Here is a 19,336-nt window from a genome sequence, read left to right as displayed (position 1 = left end):
CGATGTAGATGTTTCCAGAACATTTGGCCCAAAATATCTGGAATTGGTCGGTCTCTCTCTCTGTCTCTCTGTCTGTCTGTCTGACTGACTGTGTTGGTGTGTGTGAGAGAGGTGAAGGTGTGTGTGACTGATTACGTCTTTGGCTGGGGAAAAAAAACAACAACAAAACGAATGCCTTTTGCCTTTCTCTGAAAATTCTAACACTTCCTACCAGTGTCAGAGTAGCACAAACTTGTTTCTGTCTCCATGGCAACTCCCTGGAAACCAAGATATCAAGATTCATGGGTGTTCCGTTTATGAATGCAAGATGTAAGAATATGCCTGTATGCACACACGCACACCCATGTAAGCACATGTGCACACATGCGCACACACACACACCTGGACACGTGCATATAGACACATGCATATGCATCAAGTGTATACTTATGTGTACACACTTGCACACCATTCAAATTCCCATACACTTAAAAATGCACACGTGTGTATGCGCACACCACACACACACACACTGGTGATTTACTGGAGGTTCCAGTAAAAAGCAGCTGGCTCTGCGTGACGGGTCTTATTATTATTTATAAGCACTCATAAAGGCAAAGGGTAAATTCACCATTAATCACGCGCGTGCACACACACACACACACACACACACACACACACACACACACACACACACACACACACACACTTGAACAGAGCCCCATGGGGTTTTGGCACGTTGCAATTCCCATAGCAAACATATATTAAAAAAGCTGTACTCTCATTCATCAACACCCCCGTTCACATACGCGCGCACACACACCAACACACCATCATTCCCTGCTTCTCAGCTTTTGCTTTCTTTCCCTCTTTCTCTGGTCAATCTCTCTCTCACCCCCCCCCCCCCCCCCCCCCCAATCAGGGTTGGGAGTGTTTCCTTTTCCTTGGTTAGGGTTTAAGGTGCATCTCACTCTCTCTCTGCTCTTGTTCTGTGCTGCCGTGTCAGAAGGCCTGATTCCCGCCCTCATGCTTTCCTCATCACCGTATTGATTCCTGCTTCTGTGAAGTGGCAGCTGAGTGAGTGTTAAAAGTTTCCCCTCAACACGGTGAGGTCCACGTCTAAACCACACAGAGGGAGGCAGAGAGAGAGAGAAAGGACATGGGGAGAGGGGAAAAGGAGGAATAGAGAGAGAGAGAGGGAGGAGTGGGGAATGAGTGAGAGAGACAATACAGTTACTGAATTCATTTGACCAGAGAATTAGCATCTCCCCAGAATTTTGAAAAGTTACAAAATCTTCCATAATCAGCCATTATTTTGCATAATTCACAATCTTCTTGTAAGTGTGGCATCAGGCAGCTGTGCAGACGTATTGTCTGTGTTAATATACTTTATAGCTTTTTATTTTTCACATTTACATGTTATATCAACACCCATTATTCTGGTCATAATTTGCAGAGTAATTCCACGATGGCACTGCTGAGCAGGACCAAACGTGTCCAGGTCATTACTGTGTTACCGTGTCCTTTTTCACAAATGTTATTACAGGTTTTTGGGATCACCTCCAATGCTTTCGTACTTACACACACACACACACACACACACACACACCTTCAGATGTGTTTGGTTAGCTCTGCTTTCATCTCAGAGGTTTGGAATGAGGTGCTTCATTTCCTCTGCTCATTTCCAGCCAGTATTCAAGATGCTAATGAAACTGGTGTGTGTGTGTGTGTGTGTGAGACAAGGGCAGGCTGACTGTGTTAGCAGTGTGTGCCATGTTGTGGGAGTTTGTCAGAAATAAGTGAAAACCTCCCCAGAGCTCGCCGAGCTTTGGCCAGCCGGAGTGTGGGAGCCGTTGTCTGCCGTCTCCTGTCCAGACGGCTGTGCTTGGCTGTGAACTGTACAGGCTTCCCGTTGGCTCGCTTCTGTGACTTCATCTTCCAGCTTCACAGCTCGGAACGTCCGTGTTTGCACTCTGAGGCGAAGCCCTGAACGCCAAGCAGCCAGAGAGAGCAGACGTGCTCACCCCGTCAGAACGTCACACGATCGTGTTCACAAAGGAAGGCCTCTAGACGTGTATGCCAGCCCAGAGTAGATTAAACGGTAGATGTGAGGTGAAGTGTGGGCAGTATTAACCCCAGCCCACCACGAGGTCGCTATGGGGTCTGGAACCACTGACATTAATGTGACCCCGTTAATGTAGTTAATGGTTCTGAGCTCCTCCTAAACTGGCAGGATACAGCATCGATCGGCGGTAGACATGACTCTGTTGGACGGGCTGTTAGTTTTGGAAGTGATAGCTGACAGGAGACTTAAGTCTGATGGCCAAGCCAGATACAGCAGGCTTCTCCAGGCCAAAGCAGTCGATCTGTTGCACAACACTTTCTCTAAAACAACATGTATTTCTATGTTGTTTTTTACCTTGGCAACAAAATCAACTATTTTGACTATTTACAAAAGTGACTTTTGAATCCAGGTGCTCAGAGCCATCTAAAATTAACCAAAGCTGTTTTCAGTCTTCCTTTAAAGAAGCAGCATAGTGGAAATCGTGATTTGGTTTGGTTTGATCATGGCATAGTTTCCCCCTGCATACTGACTGCACTTTTGCTCATTTAAAATGTCTTAATTTATTTTTGTTTGATGCCAGCAAGAAAAGGGTTTGTGAGTTGTGTTGTGGGGGATGTTTCCTGGTGGGTGAGTTGGTGTGTTTGCATTTGCCAGGGGCAGGCAATAAACTGAGGGCTTGTGTTATGTGAGTTTTTAAGTCCACACATCTGGAAGTGATATTAAAGATGCACATTGCTGCTAATCTTTGTTTAGCCAGGCTGCAACACTAGGCATTATGTGTCCATTTCTCTCTCCTCTCTCTCTCACATATATACACACACACACACACACACACACACACACACACACATGTTAATTTTGCAGCCCCTTGATCTCTCGTGGTAGTTTTATTGGGCATATCCAGATTTCATTTCTCTAGAAAAGGAGTCCTAGTTTCACCTGCAGTACTCTTTCCATTCGCTATGTGGCATAGTCTGGGTCAGTCAGGCGAACTTTAGTCTCGGTCCAGAGAGGGGAGGCCAGTGCAGAGACTTCAGAGCTTTGTGGTAAGATCCTTCGCAAGGTGTTTCTTCCGTTAATCTCTGTCTGCGCTAATCTCGCTACGCCACTGCTGTTAGGGGCAGCGGAATGGAACACGCAAACCCGCACTGCTGTGCCGGGTCCTGTTGAAAATCCACTAGGGTGTGTTTGGTGGTCTGTTTCTATTGTGTGTTTTTAATAGTGGTTCTGCTTTTTACCTGTGAGTGAAAGACAGAGGGAGGAGGGAGAGTGGAATAGAAATAGAGGAATAGAAAAGGGAGAAAACCATCCTGCTGTTCTTTCTTCCCCTCTGGGATTAAGCTGTTAGTGCATGACCTTTGACTCTGGTGTGCCTCCCTGCTGTATATAGACCGAGCCAGACGTCTTCGTCCCTTACTGCGGTTCACACACTGCACTCAGTTAAACTGAGTGGCAGGTGCGTATTTTGGCAGGGGTGTGGCCTTGTTCAGGGGGTGGAGTTAACCACGTGAACATGGGTTTTGGGTGCCGGACATCCAGCTGCTTGTACGATGCAGAAAGATGTTTGCTGCTTGTGCTTCTATCACACTGGGAATTCCAATGGAGATGAGGGAGGCAGAAATTAGGAGGCCTGACACACACACACACACACACACACACACGTCTGTTGCTGAAGAACATGTCTCCAGAGAGGTGATGAGCCTTGCGAAGGTGATTTCATGATCCATATCCTGTGAGGTTCTCCTCATTACAGCAGGACTTGAACAGTTGATTTTATTGACTGACTGGTTTGATTGGTTAGTTGATTGACCAAGCATAGATTGAGAGGGAGGCAGAGGATGAACTGGTTTATCATACACAACACCTGCTTTCATGCTTCTATTACAATGAAGGATTTATTCCAACGTTTGTTTATTTTATTCTACTGATTTATTCCTCTGTGATCAGTTTCACATCTGGCCTGGAGTCCAGATCTTGAAGAAAAAGTAGCAAGAAACCATTTGTGATGAGTTCCGTCACGATGAGTTCCGTCAGCCAGCGAAGATGCCCCTCGGGACAAAGCTGCATCTTCCCTTTGTTTGGGTCCTCACTCTCAGCACACTACAGTCTCTCTCTCTCTCTCTCTCTCTCTCTCTCTCTCTCTCTCTCTCTCTCTCACCAATCCAACTGGACTGCTTGTTACTTTCAATCTGCGCAGGACTAGAATTCCAAGTCGATTTTTTTTTCACGCAGGTCATGAAGTAGCAGCGATTGCATCCAGCCCCTACTCGCTTTCACACACTCAGTCACATGCGCTGCCTCTCTCGCACACTCTCTCGCACACTCTCTCGCATTCTCACTCTCTTGCTGTCCTCCCTTTCTCAGTCTATCTATTTCTCTCTTTCTCTGTTCTACGTCTGTCTCTCCCTCTCTCTGCAGGCATCTCCTCCAGTCTCTGTGTCTCGTGTTTGTTTCTCCTTTATGACTGGCTGGCAGGGTGGAGAATGTCTCCGGCGTGATTGAGGAGACATATTCCCATGTCATGGGTTATTGTTTCCCTGAGTATCGGTTACGGACGCAGACGTTTCCTTCCTCAGGTGCCTCGCTGCCTCGCCCCTCCCCCTCCCTCCCCTTCCTTCTTCCCTTGATATTCTGTCGCTTTTTTGTCTTTCATTAAGTCGTTTCCTCTGCCAGCGCTTTGATGTGATTAGAAAGCGGAGAGAGAGAGAGTGCTAATTTATTAGAGGCGGTGGAATGAATTCATCAGGCGAGCCCGGCCTTTATGGCTGTTTGGCCCACACACGCACACACACACACGCGCACCTCATCAGTGTCTTCGAATCTCATATAGACGAGCATGACATTGTGTTTGACAGGTTCTGATTCCCTTGTCACATTTAATTTGGCCATTGATGCCAAACATACACAGACATACACACCCACATGCACGCACACGCGTATGTGTACACCTGGTTGCCTGTTAACACTGTGTCCACCACCTCTGGTGTGTCTAGCAGGCCTCTGTGTTGGACTGGACTAATCATGGTGGTTTCTGTGTGCTCAAAAGTAGAGACCTGCTCTTCACATTCACTCTCCCACCACAACCCCAACCCACACACCCCTCACCACAACCCTGCTCACACCCCCACCACATCCGCTGAGCCAAGTCCAGCTACAGGTCCACAGTGTGTGGTGCTAATTAATAACAAACCAAGATTGGCAGCTCCTCTTGGAACATGTTTGTGCATAACCTGTTGTGTGTGTGTGTGTGTTGCGGGTGGTGAAGTAGCTGAAGGCAGTGTTTTATCCTTCTGGTGTGTGGCACATGAGCTGGTAGATGTGTGAAAACACTGGGTCTGATTCCCAGTCCTGGCATGACTCCGGACCGGGTTTTTGGGCCGACCCACTGAAAGCCCAGCAGCGTGCGGATCATCATGGTGTCATGACACCACAGCTGTCATGAGGGGATGTGTTACTCAGTTGTAGCGTCCCTCTCGCTAAATGCTGAGACCATTTTTGAATGAAAGAAAGGTGCAAAGTTAATGGTTTTGTGTGTGTGTCTGTGGCAGTATGAGAAACTGAGAGGAGAATGTGAGTGGGTGTGTGTGTGAGGGGGAGTGTGTTTGAGGGCATGTGAGTGGATGTGTGTGTGATGAGGTTAGGTTTGAACTTCTAAGTGAATAATAGATATACAATATATAATTGTCACCCCATCATATGTAGGATACCTCAGCAGTGGTAACATGACATAATACTACGCTTCTGTTTGCTTCATCCGCTTCAGAGCACCTGACGCTGTGTCAATCGATAGCTCCAGTGTTTAGCTAAAGGTTTTTTACATTTATGCAGTCCGAACAGCTTGTGGAAGATCATTCCACCATCTCGAAGCCAGGACAGAGAATAGTCTTGAGGTTTATCTTCCGTGACATTTACTAAAGCTAAGCAGTACTTGAGATTCAGAGATGCTCAATTATGGCTTGATGCAGTCGAATGGCTAAGTTTGGAGACCAAATTTTGCTATGTAACGTTTAACTGCTAACGTTAAACAATCTTCAACAATACACGGTCAAGTTTCTCTCAACCTGCTCAGAATGTGTCCAGCACAAGGGACACTAAAATCTGCATGGAGATTTGGTCCAGTAAATACTGACCATATAGGAACCAGTGCCATTCTGGTAGTGGACTGTGTGTGTGTGTGTGTGTGTGTGTGTGTGTGTGTGTGTGTGTGTGTGTGTGTGTGTGTGTGTGTGTGTATTGGAAGCATCAGCAGTGGTTTTGGGTAAAGAACGAGTTCCAGTTGCTTAGGACCATTAAGTGACACAACCAGGTGGGAGGTTGAGAGGCCATCAGACTGCCCAGATCCCGACGGCCTTTCTGCGGGACGTGACGCAGCGTCGGGCTAAGCAGCTGGTTCTGCCCCAGCGCCTCGCCCGCACGCCGCGCATCCAGCCCCCCTCACAGGACTCTCCCGTCTTTTAGGCGGTTAAAACCAGCATGAAACTTTTATGGGAAACTGCGGTATTCCACAGGAATGGAATGAAGCACAAAAGCGATTTCCTTCATGTTTGGAGACACAATAATTCCTTCCATTATTTACATCTGCCTCTGCTCCAGAAAGGGACTTCCAGAGAAATGAGCCATCAATATTTAATAATAAACCAGACCAGATCACTACTTTCATATTATAGGACATAATACTGATCTGTTTTTGCTTTTTTCCCCTGAGCGAGACATATGAAACACATTAGCAGCAATGTGCTAATGAAGTGAACAAGGCTGCTTTCTGTTTGGACTGTCTGATCTCATCGGCCCTGATAGCTTGTTCAGTAAACGTGATAATTTTAAGCCTCCAGGTAAACCTTCCATTGATGACCATGTCTGTGACAGGGGTGACGATGCAGAAAAGTCTAACATGAGCGTAGCCCATAGATTTGAATGTTTAGAAGTAACTTTTATGAACATTTCTTTCTCCCTGAAGCTACTTTCTGCAGTCCTTTTGTGATCGATTTTTATGTCGGATGTTCACATAATTGGGGCCAGCTCACAGTAACACCTTGAAAGTTCTAAATCCCATCACCACCCCTAGCTACTACCCTCACTGCTCTAGACTGTTCCAATGCATCTTTCCACTGTGTCTTTCCGTGTTCTGGTCTGTATCGTCATCTCATCTAATGAGCTTTGCCCTTCTCCCCTACAGCTGATTGCAGTGTACGAGGAGATGGAGCTCCACCAGGGGGCGCCTGCGAGTTCCAGGGGAAGCACGGCTTCTGGCTATTCCAGCCCTGAGCCCTCGGAGCCCGAGCTGGGCATGCCACACCCCGGCAGTGAGATCGAGGTCACCTCCATCGCCCTGAAGTCAAGTGAGTGAACAGAAAAGACTGCAGCAAGAAAAGCATTCATTTCCACATAGAGCATACAGCATGTCATTTGCTTTATCCCTACAGTGAATCCCAATACCCATAGAACACATTCAGGGGAAATATGACCATGCGCTGCTTTGCTTCTGTAGTTCACTTGTGTTTTCTGGATTTCAACTCTCGAGATGTGCCATGCCACTAAGCCACATCTATCTGGGCAGTCATGGCCTGGCGGTTAGGGAACTGGTCCTGTGTCCGGAGGGTCGTGGGTTCGATTCCCAGACAGGCCATGACTGAGGTGCCCTTGAGCAAGGCACCTAACCCCAACTGCTCCCCGGGCGCCGGGCTAGGGCTGCCCACCGCTCTGGGCATGTGTGATCCACAGCCCCCTAGTAATCACTAGTGTGTGTGTGTGTGTGTTCTGACTGCACAGATGGGTTAAAAGCGGATGACAAATTTCGATTGGGGTGTAAAAAATCACAATTGACAAAATATGGCACATTTCATTTCATTTTTCACATTTCATCTGTCTGTGTTTCCCTGCTGTATTTTCCTCCCCAGAAATATAAATTTTTTCAACAGTGTTACGTGCAGAATTAACACTCCTCCATCTCAAGCATGTTTTATAGGATACATTGAATATAATTCCAGTTGTCAGTCCCATCACTGTTTTGGTGCAAGCATTTTGAAAATGCCTCAGACTACTAGCTAAAGTCGCGAGTCCACTAGATCAACTCCAGAACTTTGTCCACAGAGTTTGTTTCTGCTGCATGTTAGTGTTGATGTCTGTGACTGGTTTTGACCATTTATATCCCTGTCAGTCTGTTCCTGCCAGTCTGCATGGTTCTTTGTTCGAGTTTGGACAGGACTGACATCTGACGTGCTGTCAGTCACTTTAAAGCATCAGCCCCACCTCTTTAACCCTTCCATGGCCGCCCGTTTTGATGTGGGTTTTGACCTGTTACATCTGTGCCGACCCAGCGACCCTGACCCTTTTTTTAACTTCAGGAGTCGCCACCTGTCAGTCACTCAATTAGAGTCCCTCTCCTACTCAGCAGGGGCCAGTAAGTGACCTTCAACCTCTTTTAGACCAAATAAGATACTAAAATTGTATTTGAAAAGATCAAAGGCAGTGGTAACTCTTAATGTGAGAAGTTGGATAGATGCCGAGTTGTTATATTAAATGGTCATTTTAGACACTGGGTCACACAGGTCATCACCGAGACACGGTCACACGTTTCCCGTCCTATCCAGCACCAAGTTAGGCTGGATGCAGCTGTGCATGAATCCTTTTAGTGTCTGCCATTTAAACTAATTTGCACCCCAAACCCCTCAACACACACACACACACACACACACACAAATTAAGTTAATGGTGAGCCCGTGAAGGCCTTTCCTACCATAGCGAAACTGATTTAATAAAATGCTTTAAGCGGCCTCCCCATCACCTCAGCTGCTTCCACACACACACCCTCACACACCCCCCGGCTCGTCTGGTCCGCAGCAGACCTATGTTTAAGATTGCTAATCCATGCCGGACATGGTCCTTTTGTCTCCTCCGTCGTCTAATTGATTAATGACTGAAAGGCATTTATCTGTGACTGAACGCGAGTGTGTGCGCAGCTGATAGCAAGGGTGGCTTTTGTGGCGCGGTTGACATCACCAGGGTCAGAGGTGCCCTGGCACGGACATCTGCTGCCCGTCTGGCTTCACTGGGGCTGAAAGTCTGGTTAGGATGGCCGACAAAAACTCAGAACCACTCAAGACTGCATGAGCAGCAGGCCCGGGGGTTCGGCGCATACATGCTTGTCAGTGTGGTAACAGCAAAGCAGTTTCACCATTGAATTTTGGGGTTGTATATGAGCATGTTGGAACCTACCATATTGATCAGAAAGGGCAGGAAATGCAGTTTTGAGGGATTTGTAGGAAACAGCTGTTTAAGTGGAATGGCAGAATTTCAAATGATGAGGGAAGGATTTTGAGGAAGGGTGGGGCAAGGGACCGGGGGTGGGTGTGTGTGTGCTGGGGGGGGGGTATATGGTGGCGGTTATGAGTCATGTTTTGTTGACATATGGAAGGGGATCCTCCCCCAGTATTCCCACCCAAAGCTGAGGGGATTTTGCTCCAGCATTGCTGGCTGTGTATCCACAAAAGCCCTAGTTTTAAGATTTTACACACACACACACACACACACACACACACACACACATACACACACACACGTGCGCGCGCACAAACAAAGATATGCAGACAGGCATGCACAGAGGCACATGTGCACACAAACATACACGCTCACACACACCGCACACCTCCATGTAGCAGGCCAGTACATATTCTGGTGAGTGATGTATCAATTACCAATAATACAAAGATTACAGGTTAGCACATTCAGCTGTCTTTTGGACACCTGTTTCCCTGCTGTCTTTTCCTCCCCAAAATATAAATTTTACAGTTTTACAGGCAGAATTATCGGTCCTTTAATCAAGACTCCATCTCACTACTGCAAACATCTTTTATACGATCAACTGAATATAATTCCTGCTGCAGACTTCATAACAATGCCATATTATTGCTGCTTTAAAAAGGTTTAACAGTTTGCTAAATATTAGTGTCGCTGAATTTTAAGATAAATAATGAAATGCGCATAGTTACTGGTTATTTATGATTATTATTAGTAGTAGTAGTATTTATAGATGTATTTGTGTCAGGCAGTTTTGCCATATCTGGTACCGTACAGTGGCAAGTATGTGTGACAGGAAGACGGGACCAGATTTATGAGCACTTCCCTCATTATCACAGATCTTCGCTTGGCTCGTCGCCGCGCGGCCCGGAGAGAATAAACCATGCGTCTGTAAATGAGTCGTGGCATAAAGAATCAGCTCCTCCGACCCCACCCCGTTCACATGATGAAGTACAGCAGGTGTCAAGGGTCAAGTGGCGCTCATACACCCCCCACCCCCCCAACGCTGTTTATCACGGCAGCTTCGCGCTTGGAGTGGAGACTCTTGTTCTTCTTCTAGCGTCTTGAATGTTCTGCAGTCTAGCTTGCCTGCTGATCCTAGAACAGCAAACAACAGACATTTCTACAAAATGTGGTGTTTGCTTTCAGGGCAGTGCATGTCTTTTTGTTTGGTTTTTTTAGACAGATGTTTGAGAAGGGTAATGCACCCATATTTGGGTTTAACCAAATATCCAAAACAACTCCATATACTTTTCCTACTTGGAGGCGTTGATGTTTCGGGGTATTCTCTAAAAGCCTTAATAAACAACCGTGTTGTTCCTTTGGCCACCAAGGCCTGCCCTGCCTTCCTGTGATTCTCTCACTGATGTGTTTACCTGAAGAGCGCGGCCCTGAGACTTCCACGCTTGCTTTTCCACTAAACCAAAATAATGTTCGTCTGTGTGTGTGTGTGTGTGTGTGTGTGTGTGTGTGTGTGTGTTTATCTGCGTTTCCCTCAGACAAGACCGTAACATTAAACAGTTTCAACCTCTGTGCTGTTCGGTAGCTGTGACTCTGGCTCAAAGCGGAACACACCAGTGGGGTTTATTTTTGAGCGTTTTCTGTCTGGCGTATTTGCATCGTCAGTGTATCTCCAGAACTCCCATGTTTTTCCCACGTTTCCCAGCACAAGGTCTTGTTCCCGCTTTGGTTTCGACTCTGGTGCCAAAAACGAAACTGTCATAAGCAGCGGGAGACGGTTTCTCCACGGAAGCGCAGACATTAGTGAAGATGAGGAGCAGAATACGGCCGCCGTGCTTAGAGACGGATGGACGGGTCGGCGCGGTGTGCTGTGGTCACGTTGAGCACTTATCTTATCGAAAGACCTGCGACATTGATTTTTGGCGAGAGCCGGTCGATTCCAGAAATGATTGAACGTTGAAAGCGAGGAGGTTGTGCGGCAAACGGACAAGTGTGCGCGAGCGCCTGTTGGTCCGGTTAAACGGTGTCGCTTTTCATCTCGCCCACTCCGCTTTCAAGGGCTCCGCTCGCATTGTACCGCTGAATAGCTCAGCACTGTGTTTTCATTGTTTCCAGTTCTTGGTTCTGCTTTAGCAAGAAGACGGGTCACCAGAGTGAAAAAACAACCTAAACTCTTAACATATTTAAAAAATATTTGTTTATTTATTTTCAATCACCATTACTACGGCGGTGGGGATTGGGGTGTGTGTGCGTGCACTCATGTAGCTATGCTTATGTGAGATGAGCTCAAGAACACTTAACCAGATCAGTGAATCAATGAATCAAACGACAAGGTTAATTAAAACGAACTGAGTCAGGGGAGTTCCTGAGTCAGCAGATCGATGGAAGTGTCTGCTGCTAACTGCCACAGCCCACAGAGACACGCCTGTGCTAACTCCGTTTCCGCCCACAGACACGCCCCTGTTGGTCCTGGCCCCGCCACTGGAGACTGGCTATCGTGAGGCTGAAGATCCTGACAGCAGACTCCTGACCACGGTCAGTAACCCAGCACAACTTTATCAAACAAACCATTTAAACAGAAATACAGTTAACACGGTGTCAGCCGTTTGGAACTGTTGCCATCTCTTAAGGACCAGTGGCTGATAACGACTCCTTTAGTGGGTTCCTTCAAGTATTGACACCAAAATCTGGACCGTAAAGAGTGTAACACATTCCAGGTTTTCACCACAGTATCGGAGGAGCTCGTTGTAGCTGGGACACACCGAGCTCTCACTGTGCAAGGCCACGCTGTTCTCCTAAGGGTTGAAGCCCAAAATACCCCCCACTCTGCAGGATTGGCTTCCCCACTGTACCTGGCTGTGTTCTGGCAGGTGTCACAGCTCAGACAAGATCTAATGCATTCTGTTGAGGGGTGTTGGCTGTATGATTGGATTTTCCCCAGGTTTGGTTTTGATATTTTCTTTTGCCCGTCATACCACCTGTGACCCCCCTTGATATTCCTCTGTGATTTCACCTTCCCACAAACTTCCATCTTTCCCTGTCTCTCGTTGTCATGGTTTCTCTCTCTTCCTCTCTTTTCTCTTTGTTTGTTTTAATATATTTATTTGGTCCCTGTGGTCTGTTCTCATTTCTGTGGGTTTGTTTTTCATGGCATTACACTGCATCTACCAGGGTGCCCTGAATGAACGAAAACACACACACACGCACACAACCACCTTTTCCACCCATCCAAGCTCAGTGGCTTCTACTTTTCATACCCACTCTGATTTGACTTCTGAGAGATGGAGCTGGTGTAGATCACCTCCATAACAAACAGGAGTGTTGATGATAAGAGGGTAGAACCCCCCCATGCTATCTGGATCTCTCATTCCATCTCAGTCTCGCTGGTGCTGTATCAGAATGTTGATTTAATTGAAGGGACGTTCCACACAGCCTCTTGGCTGTCTAATCTTTCCCCACAGGCCTTTAGCCCTGCAAGGCACACGCTAACGGCCACAGTGGTTTGTGAATGAATAAATATGTCATGCTCCAACACATCAATGCGTCAGAAACCAAAAGACCCGTGTCGAAATCAGATAGTCCTCGAGATCATTCGTATTTAGGTGGTAAAGTACAGCCCAAAAGGTGCAACTTTTGGTAAAAGCTGACCTTGGAGCTGAAGTTACATTTGTGTAAGACAGCTGGTCTCTAAGGTGCTGTTTAAACTCCGATACAGCTTGTCTGTTCTCTATCTCAGAAATAAAAACATTTTGGGTAGCATTTGTATAACAGCTGGAAATTTATACAGCCTTTATCTGAAATATCAAACAACAGGTCGTAATTAGGAAAGTGACACGCAGACCAGAGAATGACGTGAGAAGTGTACAAATTTTTAAGTATCTGTAGGCAGCTAAAGTAACGAGAGTTTGACACATGGATTTACTTCTGAATATGTTTTCAGTTCCCGACACTATCAAAGTAAACTGGGCTGCGTTCCATATCCATCCCGTCTGTCCTGTGCTTTCTAGTTCAGCTCTGATGGGTCTGCTGGCATAACATTTGTGCCACTCGTTCGCAACGCAGTTATTTTTTCTTTTTTGGGTTTTAAAGACCACACTGTAATCTGCACTACGTTAGAAAGCTGATAAAAATTGCCAGGAAGATAAAGGTTCTTTTTAAGGCTTTCTTCTGATCTAGAGATGGTCCTCTGAAATGAAGAGAAAAATCATCTATTTGTCAACAAGATGTAAAGCTGTAGCAGTGTAGCCAGCGTAAGCTGCCTCCTTCTTTCCTGTTACATTCTGTCATCATTCATGGCTCTGCAGATGCTCAGGCGCTGTAACACCGTGACATGGTGTAATGGCGTAACAGCCTGCGTCACAGCACAATGGCGTTACTGCCTGTGTAATGGCAAGACTCGACAGACCGATGTCTACAAAGACTCGGAAGTGTGGCCCTCTTCCCCAAAAAGTCCCACCTCTTTAAAGTTTGTAGCAAGTACCATCTTTAGATGGCTGGAGGTGAACACTAGGAAGTCAAACATTCCACCCTTCAGCCTCTCAGATGTCAGGAGTCTGAACGGATGTCAGATCAGTCAAACCTAGTTTCCCTTCTCCTTTGTTTCTTTGCCTGCCTCCATCACTGTAGCAACATCAAAGGGAACTCCGCCATAGTTAAGGTCAATATGCCCATCAACATTAACTTCTTATTGATCTTTAATTAACGTTTAGTTGATTTGAATGCCACACTCAGATTTTAGCGCACTAAACGAGTCATTAAAGTACTTTCTTTCATTAAAGTTCCTCGAAAACTCTAAGCCCTCACACGTGCGCGCGCGCTCTCTCTCTCTCTCTCTCTCTCTCTCTCTCTCTCTCTCTCTCTCTCTCTCTCTCTATCTATCTCTGTGTCTCTCTCTCTCTGTCTCTGTCTCTGTCTCTCTCTCTCTCTCTCTCTCTCTCTCTGTCTCTCTCTCTCTGTGTGTCTCTCTCTCACTCACACACACACTTCTGAAACCTATTCAGGAGGCATGCTAAGATGGATGAGACGGAGAGTAAAGGTCATGGAAATATGCATTGATGCTGCAGGCGGCACACTCCACACACACCCCCCCCCCCCCCCCCACACACACACACACCTGCCCAGCATGTTTAAGCATATGCTCATTAGCATCTGACATTTATTTGATTACTATGTCCCCAGTAGTGCGGTAAGCGGTCGCCATGTTTCAGCTGTCCTGCCTCATAATCACAGAACATGCCGACTCCAGCGAGTCTCCTCAGAATCCAATATCGCTGTCTCAACATGCTCTTTAGTCATTACTCACTACACTGTTTTGTCACACTAGTAAGTTACACAGCCCAGCAACCATCTCTCTGTCTCTGCAGCTCTTCCCAGTCTCTCTTTCTTCCTCCCCCCACCCCCTACCCTACCCGACTCTGTATGAGATGTCCAGTAAAACACGAGGTGAAGATGCACAGAAACAGCCTCCACTGTCCCCCACACGGGCATGTAGCCCAGCGGGGGTGTAATGGGACGCCACTCTAGTAATCTAGGTCACTTCACGTATAGCTGGACGAACGTCCTGTGAGCGTGGGGGTCCCGTCTGTGCATGTGCAACTGGGGATGCATCAGGGACGTCATTAGCGTCAGTTCCAGCACGAGAGCGGCAGGGGGTAGAATGAGGAGGGTGTCATTAGAACGCTCCAGTTCCCTCCCCCCGTCCCACCACAACTGCCCCTCCCCCCGTCTTCTCCTCGTACGCTGAGACGTCTGTTTCTCCCATTTTGTTGTTTGCGTGGTGACTCTTTGTTTGGTCTTCAGCTGTCCAGCCTCAGGCACCACGTTTTCGTGACTTGAGTCATTGGACAGAGAGGGAAAGAGGGAGAGAGAGAGGCAGAAAGGGAGGGGGAGAGAGAGAGGGGGGGGGAATGGACAGCAGGCCAGGGAGAATTATGGTGCATTCGGCAGCCTCTGACTGGGACGCTGACCAAATGTCTGGGGCTTCAGCCATTAATCGTACTAAATTCTTCTAAAAGTTCAGGCTGCAAACTAGACTAATCTCCAGACAGGTGCTTTCTACCTGGGGCCGGTCCTGTTCTCCTGGCTACGGCGCCTTCAGTCAGGTTCTGTACTGACGGAACCTGGGCTGTGTGTGTTTGCACAGGGAATGAGCCACGCACAGATGAAGAACACTGTCATGGAGAGACCCAAGGATGGCACCGCCATAACCAGGCCAAGCCCCCACTCCAACAGGTGAGTGTGGGTGTGAGATTGTGTTTCCATAGCATCTTCAGAGTTACTGTGCATTTAAATGTACCCTCATGTGTCCCTAACGGATAAACTTACGATAAACCCGATTACGGTTTAATGCAGGTGAAGTTGCAGATTGTTTAGGCTGTATATCTTTACGCAGTGTCCTTGCTCCAAGTAGTGGTTCAGTCCCAAATGCTAATGAAAGTGCGTGCCTGTGTACAGCCAATCATTGGCATCATGCTGACGACTTTATGCTAATTGCGGGGTGGGCGTCTTTGGTTGGGCTGGACCAGACACACGAGTCGAGGAAGAGAGACTGGAAGCCCAAGCCTGAATCTGTACCACATTTTGGCATGTGCCGATATACAATAATACGAAATACCATGATATTAAAGATATATGGCAACAATATTACGGGTGTTTCAAAATAGCATCACCGTGCTTTAAAAAGCTGCTTATTTCCCCAGAGACACAAAGTAGCTTTGACGACCTCTTGCGCACTCTGATGTGTGGCACACTGAACATGGGACTGTCCTGCTGGTGTGAGAGAGATGCACCAGACATGCACAAGAGCGCAGGGCAAGGGGCCGCGTCGCCAGCACTGTCCTTCCATCAAAACAGTTAAAATCAGATTTCTCGGCTACAGATAAAATGACAGACAGTTTATACTGTCTTCTATGTGGGAAGCAGCACCAGTAATACAAGCAGTGTGAGAACTGTGAGATGATCACTCGGATCACGTTTTTCTTCTTCAGCATACTGTTTTCATTTATTTTGATGATTGTCATCTTGATAATATCATAACTGGGATGAAAAGGTAATTATCTTGATAATGTTTGGATCGGCACATATGTAAACAAATCATGTAATCCTGTTCACTTCTTCCACACTAAAATACCGGGACGACGACGACATGATCTCAGGGTTACATTTAGCAGAGAAAAATTTGTTTTATTAGTTTTGGCTTGCTTTTTTTGGGGGGGGGGGGGGTATTTTTAGATGAACTTCAGCTGCACTTTGAAATGCATGGTCTGGAACTGCTCTAAGAGCTTCAGAGACACTTCAGAGAGGAAGTCATGGCACTCCGAATTCGGATTTGGCAGGTGGCTTGTAGACTCTTCTTGTATCTGGACCATGTGCATATTATAGGCTCATATGCAATATTCATTCTTCAAATGCTGAAATGGAGTGTCCCAACAAGCGCACATATACACGCGCACATATACACACACACGTATACACACACAGGCACACACATGTGCACTAACAAGCAGTAGTCTTCTGTGGCATTAAAGTAAATCCCTACAGAGATCCTGTTGTCAGATTAAGTGTGCATGCATTTGTGTGTGTGTGTGTGTGTGTGTGTGTGTGTGTGTGTGTGTGTGTGTGTGTGTGTGTGTGTGTGTGTGTGTGTGTGTGTGTGTGTGTGTGTGTGTGTGTGTGTGTGTGTGTGTGTTCGTCCTCTGTTTCTTATTTGTGACATGTATTTGTATTCCTGTGTTTTGGGTAATGAGTGGTATGGCTGAGTCTTGGTACTACAATACATGGACAAAATATTCCTCTTTCATTAAATGCTCTGAATCATGATGATTATGCAGTCACACACAGCAGCTGCAGATCATGAAATATTTCTCTGGTCCCAAGTTAAAGTCTCGGGTCATATAACGTCAGTATTTGGCTGTTGCTATGACTCGTGCAGCCATACAACCAATGGATGGTATATGGTCTTGTAAATCTAAGACGAAGTATGTGGGACTCGTGAAAACAGCAAATGAATATTGACACATATGGATATCAAAAGTAATTATTACATTATAATCATTCATTTTTTATTAATAATACAATTATTGTTAGCTAATTAATAGGTTGTAAAAGGTCCTTTATTTTTCCATGTCGGGGAATAAATATTGTCTCCTTTATGAATGAATAGTATGACCCTTGAACATGGTGAATATGCCTTTCCACTGGGACAGCAGTAACAGCCTTTCTGTGGACTGCAGGTAAGTCACGTATTCTTGGCTTCATTAGCATAGCCGCTCTCCTGCTGGTGATGCCACAGATCTGTGGGGTTGAGGGCGGAGTGTCCGGCTGGACGCTTCTTACTCAGACGTGGCATTCCAGAGGTCCTGGATGTGTTGAGTATTGCTAATGATTTGACCAGAATGGAGAAGTTCAACAAATCGGTATGTGATACTTCCATTACCTCAATGACTATTTTGAGGGGAACAAAACCTGGAATACTTTTTGAACTGGGAGTACTTTCCCTGAACACCGTATGGGACACCAGTTAAATGAGTCTCAAAGCATAAAAGGATGCCATCAGAGTTTGCTGGGGCAGTGGGGAGCTTGTCTTTCTGTGCATGTATCTGGCCATGATGTAGACCTGGTAAACTGGTTTTATATGCTCATTGTCCAGTGCACCCATTACACTTGAACTGGGACAGGGCCAGTTTAATATCAAAGTGCTAAAGCTATGCTTACTCATGTGTCATTCGGGACACACCTGTTGTCCCCACCGTAAGGATGTTTTCAAATCCTGACTGTGAGCATTAGCATGTGGCAGTGTAACCGTGGTCGATTCTCTGGGAATGATCAGACGTGCGGTGGATTTGGGGGAATGAAAGAAGCAGAATATTGTTGCTGTTTGTATATAGCATATTAATTCAGCATTGGTATTTTGTAAACAGTATTGCTGTATTCTAAATAGTTGGTCCAAATCACCCAGTTGATATTGCCAATGTGTGAGACAAATAGTGTATTACACAGTTTATCATCATGGCAGGTGTCATGAGATCTGCAGTTGTTGCCATGGCCACAGAACTCGATGTGTGTGTGTGTGTGTGTGTGTGTGTGTGTGTGTGTGTGTACACATGCATGTTTGTGCTGTGTGTGTATACACGCATGTATGTGTGAGCCTGTGTGTGTGTACATACGTATTTGTGCGAGATCCCTTGTGTGTGTGGGTATGTGTATGTTTACACACGTGTGTGTGTGTGTGTGTGTGTGTGTGAGTCCATGTGGGTACGTCTCTGTCCCTCCGGAGGCGCTGTCGTTCTTATCACAGGTCATATGACCTGCTCTTCTCCCTCAGAGAGGGAAGCAGTTATCTCTCTCTCCTCTCTTCACTGGCTCTGTCAATCAGCATTACACACACACACGCACACACATGCGCACGCACACGCGTGTGTACACCTGCCTACCAACCTCATTTAACGGATGAGCAGGTTCCAATACTCTACAGCATTCTACATTACTTGATCTGAAGCCATTAAGGAAGCTATTGCCTACTTTTTCCAACCTAGTGTCATCTGAACATTATTTGCTGAGGTGTGTGAGGCTCTGGTGCTGTTCCAGCCTTCTCTGGAGGATCTGAACGGCTGTCCAAGATGGAAGAGAAAACATCCTAGCTGCGTCCCAGACCGTTTGTCATTAGCTGGAAGTTGCCCTGGAAAGCCAGCTTCTCCACTTCTTTGTGTGCTATGGTCTGTAGTTTCTGTACTAGTGCTGCTGGACCCCGACCTCTGACCCAAGTGCTGCTGTTACCTGAAGGTCTGCAGGTGGTGGGCCATCCCCAGAAGATCAGAAGCAGCAATGAGTCGTCAGCGAATGTGGGTTCGTGGGCCTCTATTGCACCTGTGCATCCCGATGGGCCTCACAATATCACGTTCGTAACGAAGGACTTTGACCGGAAAACATGAACCGTTTGGACTTGATCCCAGTTTACAGGTTTACTGTAGTCGTCTTGTGGGGCACTGGGGTTGAACCCTCATTAGGGTAAGGGCTAATATTCATATTCGAACTTTA

General features: G+C 46.6%; 1 protein-coding gene across 1 annotated transcript in view; it reads left to right on the top strand.

Moving 5' to 3' along the window:
• pard3ba (par-3 family cell polarity regulator beta a) overlaps positions 1–19,336 on the top strand; it is a 112,293-nt gene that overhangs the window by 15,124 nt on the left and 77,833 nt on the right. Inside the window, exons 4-6 of the mRNA XM_077023191.1 lie at positions 7,221–7,383; positions 11,754–11,836; positions 15,444–15,532. Coding sequence (XP_076879306.1) covers positions 7,221–7,383; positions 11,754–11,836; positions 15,444–15,532 — 335 coding nt within the window. The remainder of the gene's footprint in view (positions 1–7,220; positions 7,384–11,753; positions 11,837–15,443; positions 15,533–19,336) is intronic.

The sequence above is a fragment of the Brachyhypopomus gauderio genome, chromosome 12 (genome assembly GCF_052324685.1).
Source record: "Brachyhypopomus gauderio isolate BG-103 chromosome 12, BGAUD_0.2, whole genome shotgun sequence".
In the NCBI taxonomy this organism is placed as follows: domain Eukaryota; kingdom Metazoa; phylum Chordata; class Actinopteri; order Gymnotiformes; family Hypopomidae; genus Brachyhypopomus; species Brachyhypopomus gauderio.
Note: the sequence above shows the minus strand (reverse complement) of the source record. Positions and strands in the feature narration are given on the sequence as shown.